Source organism: Epinephelus moara, chromosome 8, assembly GCF_006386435.1.
Source record: "Epinephelus moara isolate mb chromosome 8, YSFRI_EMoa_1.0, whole genome shotgun sequence".
NCBI classification, from domain to species: Eukaryota; Metazoa; Chordata; class Actinopteri; order Perciformes; family Serranidae; genus Epinephelus; species Epinephelus moara.
The window spans coordinates 34,808,522-34,814,273 of NC_065513.1; the positions used below are offsets into that span (position 1 = coordinate 34,808,522).

General features: G+C 43.0%; 1 protein-coding gene across 1 annotated transcript in view; it reads right to left on the reverse strand.

Annotated features, from left to right (window-relative positions):
• Positions 1 to 5,260, reverse strand: part of ptgs1 (prostaglandin-endoperoxide synthase 1) — a 19,547-nt gene extending 14,287 nt beyond the window's left edge. The window contains exons 1-3 of the mRNA XM_050051969.1: positions 5,164 to 5,260; positions 4,990 to 5,070; positions 2,092 to 2,208 (exon numbers count right to left, since the gene is read on the reverse strand). Coding sequence (XP_049907926.1) covers positions 2,092 to 2,208; positions 4,990 to 5,070; positions 5,164 to 5,170 — 205 coding nt within the window. The 5' untranslated portion in view covers positions 5,171 to 5,260. The remainder of the gene's footprint in view (positions 1 to 2,091; positions 2,209 to 4,989; positions 5,071 to 5,163) is intronic.
• Between the last annotated feature and the right edge of the window lie 492 nt (positions 5,261 to 5,752).

Sequence of the window (5,752 nt, forward strand, 5' to 3'; positions counted from 1 at the left end):
GTTGCAGTTAATTGCACTACACTGTTTTCTTTTACTTTTTTTCTCCTCTCTCCTTGACATCTTGCATGTTGTCTGGGTGCAACAGTTCAAGCTCAACAGTCCAAAATGGCGGCAGCGCCCCTAGTGGCTGTTGGCAAAAATTCAACGGAGCTTCGCCTCTTGGTATCCATGCTCTTTGACCCAGGCCCGGACTGGCCCACGGGAGAACCGGGGAGTTCCCCGGTGGCCTGGCCCGCAAGTGGTCTGCTCTGGCCTGCCTGTCTTTTTTTTTTTTTTTTTTTTTTTTAAGGTGCGCTCTGCAGCGCAGGCTGTGCAGCGCAGTTGGCCGTGCCGGCTAGCAGAGAGCCCGCCCGCTGTCAGAAATGAGAGGTGCTTGTCAGCATTTGTCACAACAATTGGTCAAAAAGGGTTTTGTTTTTTTTGTAGATTCAAGACGTGATTAGTTTGTTTCGCTTTCCGCCCGCGCCCGCCCCCAAATCAGTGCGCCTGTTAGTGATGTGCGAGTCATGAACGAATCGTTCAAAACTCGAGATTCTTTTTACTGACTCGGGAGTTACGAGTCATTGTCTCCATTAACTCGTTCACTGACTCACTGCTGCTACCACCAGCTAACTGCAAAGAGGAGAAATGCCACAAACTGTTATTCTCACTGCAATTGCGTAAATGTATCAAGCTAATTGCTGTATTAGCTCGCTTGCTGAAGCAACGGCTCTGGTAATTATTTCAACCCAACTCCCCTGTCTCCTCCCCTTTCTGCCCAAGCTGAGCTGTATCACAGACTGATACAGAAAAAAAAGGATTGACTGAGCTCCAGCTCGTAGAGCCCCTCCCTTACCCGAGAAACTCGCTGCCCCGCACCGTGCTCCAGCTCGTAGAGCCCCTCCCTTACCCGAGAAACTCGCTGCCCCGCACCGTTCAGGACTCAACTCGCACCTCGCAGCTCACAGTTCACTCACTCTCCCTCCCAGCTCGTGAGTGGGGCACACTCTGGGTGACTGACTCAAGTGACTCAAGTGACTCGAAAACCCGATTCACTTTAGTGAGTGACTCATACAAACTCGAGTCAGTAAAAGGAATCGAGTATCCCATCACTAGTGCCTGTATACTGAAAGCACCTTGGTTGTGGAGAGTCAGGTGGAGCAGAGAGCAGAGGGTGTGTACGTGTGCCTGTGTGTGCAGACTGTGCAGTAGGAGCTCTGCAGCTCAGCAGCGCCGTTACAGTGGACCGCAAAAAGAGGAAAGGTGGAGCTGAACGGGAGCGAAATAAAAAAAAAAAAAACGGCCATTGAGGAGGAGGCGGCCAAATGTCATAAACGTACAGAGCCCCCCAGCCCCCAGCAGCACCGTGACGTCGTCAAATGATGATGCTGCAACAAGTAAGTTAACATAGAAAAGTAAGAAAAATGGTTATTCTCAACATGAGGTCCGGGGAGGATGGGGACCGACCCGAGGCCAGATAAATGATTGATGATAAGCTATAAGAGCCAAATTAACCCGTAAGGGTCCATTTGGTTCCATTTTGTACAGAGCAGCGCAGGCTGAAACAGTTTGGGGACTCTTATCTGTCTAAGTTCAAAAGTTTTCAATATCTATCTAATGTTACTGAAATAAGATCAGGTAAGTTGAAGTTGCAGCTGACTTATATTTTTACGTGTTTTACTGTTGCATTGAATATGGGTGTTGCCATATTGATTATGATCAGCTGACATCAAAATGATTTGCTGACAAAATAATACAATCATGTTGTTTAGTTCAGCATAATACCCATTCATATAGGAGTCCTGGTTTATTGAGGGGCACATTTGGTGAGGGTAGGGAAGAGAAGGACTATGAGTAGGGTTGCTGTTAAAGTTGTGTTTAATAGAGTTGTTGTGTGACTGTCAGTCTGGAATAATGAGCTTTGGTGATTACTTAGCCCATACGTGCACCTGTGTGAGCATGTAATGTGTGGATTGGGTGGCCCTGACCTGACCACACAAAAGTTTTTTCTAAGCCATTAATGAGAAAAAAACTTTTGTGTGGTCAGATTACGAAACATCCCTTTGGCTGGTGCTTTTTAGTTTGTAAAGTAGGTTAAAATTTTGTACTTACGAACAGAGCAATTCTTCCCATAGAAGCCAGTGCGAGTGCAGTCACATTCGTAGCGATCTGCACCAAATCTCACACACACTCCTGAGTTCTGGCAAGGGTAGCAACAACAGGGATTCACTGCAAATGAAGAGAAAGATCATCTTACTTTCTATGAATGAATAATCAATAAAATGTGACCCCTGCCGAGCTAAATGGCCGATAGTTCAGATGCTATAATGATTCAGAATGATACTGAAGCCAAAGACAAACACAGAAAACCTGAAAGTGTTTATTACATATAATTATGTGTGTGGATACATACAGCTCGTGTCGCATTAAATCCTAAAAACCAACCCTAAACTGTTGGTAATTCACATCACCATTACCCCAAAAATGTAACCACTGATGGCCTAAATGTTAAAGGGGTGAAACTACCCTGCATAAAGGTTAAAAAGTGTTTATCGGGAAGCTTCTTTGACACAGAATTCAGTCTCTTTACAGGAACTGTAACTAAATTAGGACTTAGGACGTTGCTGCTGAAAGTTACAGCCTTCTGCCACAACCACCTCCCCATATCTTTAACACTCTCTGCCGTTGTACTATGGCTTCCTGTCCTTCCTGTTCAATGAGATAATGAGACATTGCAGCTTTTTCTTCCTCATTTAGCTGTGAACAAAGGGACAGATAAGCATGCCTACTCTTCATGAAAGACAAATTGATATCGGTGTCTAAAGGAAGAAAGTTCATAAATGTAAACTGTGTAAACTGTAAAACTGGAACCTGTACCTGCCTGTGAGCTCATGTGTCTTCAACTCATGTGTCTTTCCCTGCTGCCCCCACTCACCTGCTTGACACCTTTGTTCAAGACTGAATCACACCAAAAACCCAATCAGGGGTCAACAGAGGCTCAGTAGAATAAAGGTCACAATTCAGCCCATCAGAAACTGTGACCCTACTGGGCCTAGAAATTTAAAGGAGCTGTACGCGACATTCAGAGCATATCTAATGCTGCATTTATGTGCTCCTCGGTTGGTCCAATTTCCCAACTTGGGAGGTCGCACTTCTGACTTTGCTGTGTTCAGGAGCTTTAAGTCATAATGTGGAAACACTATGAACATCACAAAGAAGATGTGTTGTATTTTATTGCTCAGAGCATCTAAACAACACATTAAAAACATCTGAAGCTTTCTAGTACAAAGTCATTTTGTCCAAGACTTGTTGCTGCTGTAGTACATCCCCCTAAAACTATTAATATATGGCTTAACCTGACTAATGCTAATAAATACCTTCTCTAACTAATCTTGGTCACTCTACATGGACAGCAACTCACGGCTACAACCTAATTCCATATTACAAATCACATGTGAGCAAAAAGCTGTTGTTGTTGTCCCGGTCCAGAACTGATTTTTACAATTATACCAACATAACATGAATGCAGGGTATGACTCAGAGTCTGGGGTAGAATTGTCAACACACAGATCTCAACATGGAGGCAGCTAGTCCCATTGGTTCGACATCCCATTGTTCCGACCATATTAAACCCATTGTTCCGAAGTCCGTTCCGAAATCATCATGATGCCCTGTGGTTAAGGTCTGGTTAGGTTTAGGCACAAAAACCACTTGGTTAGGGTCAGGAAAAGATCATGGTGTGGGTTAAAATGAAAAAGAAAATGACAAACACATAAGCCGTGAGCCTGCTCCGCCTCAAGCCTTTCCCAGCTGACCCAGAGGTCGCGGCGCACCATACGCCCGCCGCGAGCCGTTCAGCACCGCGGACAGTCGGACTAATGGGATGTCGAACCAATGGGCTGTCAGACCAATGACATGGACCCCTAGATGGTAACCCCAGATTTGCGAAAACTCCTGCTAGATTTTATGTTCTATGTTTCAGGGGATCATTTTAACCCAGAACATTACCACAGCATTGTCACAGCATAAAACAGTGAGACAAGAATATTCTGAAGTGGCTCACGGGAGTTTTTGTAATTCTAGGTTTACCATTAAAGGACAACTTCGGTATTTTTCAACCTGGGCTCTCGGTCAGTGGCGAAAAAACACACACTTCACACACACATACTCATTTACAATACCGAGCGGGGACGCCTTCCACCTCTCTGCTCCAACACTGACTGACAGCTGACTCCACTCATTCACACTCACCACTGCCCCAGGGCCGCTACAATATGCTATCTACAGAGATAACACTAGCGATCCGAACCAGTCAGTGGCGAAAAAAAGCACTTTTATACGGGACGCATTTGCCCCCATTAACGTTTTAGCTCGTTTTGCGGCTCAATACTGAACCAATTTTAGAACGAGTGGTACCTATGAATCATATGCACACATACACATGGGGAAATAGAGCCCAGGTTGAAAAATACCGAAGTTGTCCTTTAAGCCACAACCCATTCACATGTTACAAAGGTCACATCTGCAACCTTGTGTGGATTTGCTGAACCTTATACTTAATTTTGCTTAACTTAGACCTGTTATCCTCACACATGTTTTGAACAGTTTTAGACTTTGACCCCTAACCCCAGTTTTCAATTATGTTTCTGCACAATGTTCAGGCATTGAAATAAACAGTTTTATACTTTATCAGTCACTCATGACTGTTAAAAAACTTACTGTTCAAAGACAATGCTTGTTCTTTTTATTCTTATCCAAATAGCTAAGAGAAATTGAAGTTACATAACAAGCAACAGTTCAGGTGTTGGGGGGATAATATAATGTAACTCATTATGACTCAGTAAATATTTACAGTATCTCAGTTTTGTACTTCACGCTTTATATGAAAGAAAGACAAAAACTTTCATCATAAAATACACTATTATTATAATAACCACAACCTCACACTTCTCAGACTCTCAGTCTATACAATAAAGATGTGATTTGATGGGAGAAAGAAAAGTCACTTACCAACACTTGAGTCAGCGGCACATGATGAGCTCTTCAGAAGCAGCAGGTTGATAAGCACCCAGATGGAGAAGATACTAAACTCTATAAAAAAAATGACAACAGTTTAATATTATCTGAGTGTAAAAACATCAAATTCACTCAGCAGATGTTTCACTAAATATTTTTAGGACTCACCTTTCATGATTCTAACTTGTGAGGGTTCAGAATTAGAGTTGTCTAAAACGTTGGTGTTCTAGAAATAATTTGAGAGGCATGACATGACAACCTCTAGGTCTACTGATATGGTCCAACTGGCCTTATAACATCAACTAGAGTGGGCGGTGACACAGTTTCCTCTACTTCCTCCATAGATTTCTAAAGAAGACCTGCTGCACCTTACACCAAACAATTTGATTTAATCATTTTGAACAAGACCTGGTGTGCAGATTATTCCCAAGGATTGTGTTCGAACCCATTTAGAGTGCAAAAAAGTTCTGACTTCAAATGATAAACATTACTGGGTTCATTGCAACAGGAAGGACAGGGAAACATGAAAAGATGCTATGGGAAGATTTCAAAGTGCTCTATCTCCACCTGCTGGCAAATTAATGTAACATCCTGGGCTTACTTAGAATAAGCCTGTTTAATTTCAAAGTTCATTAAAATCAAGGGAGTTTTATAAAAGTAACCTTCAAATGTGTCCAAACTAAATATCCCAGTAACCCTGGATGGTCTTGTGCACTGAAGACCCTCATTATCACTTCCATGTGCACAATATCACAAG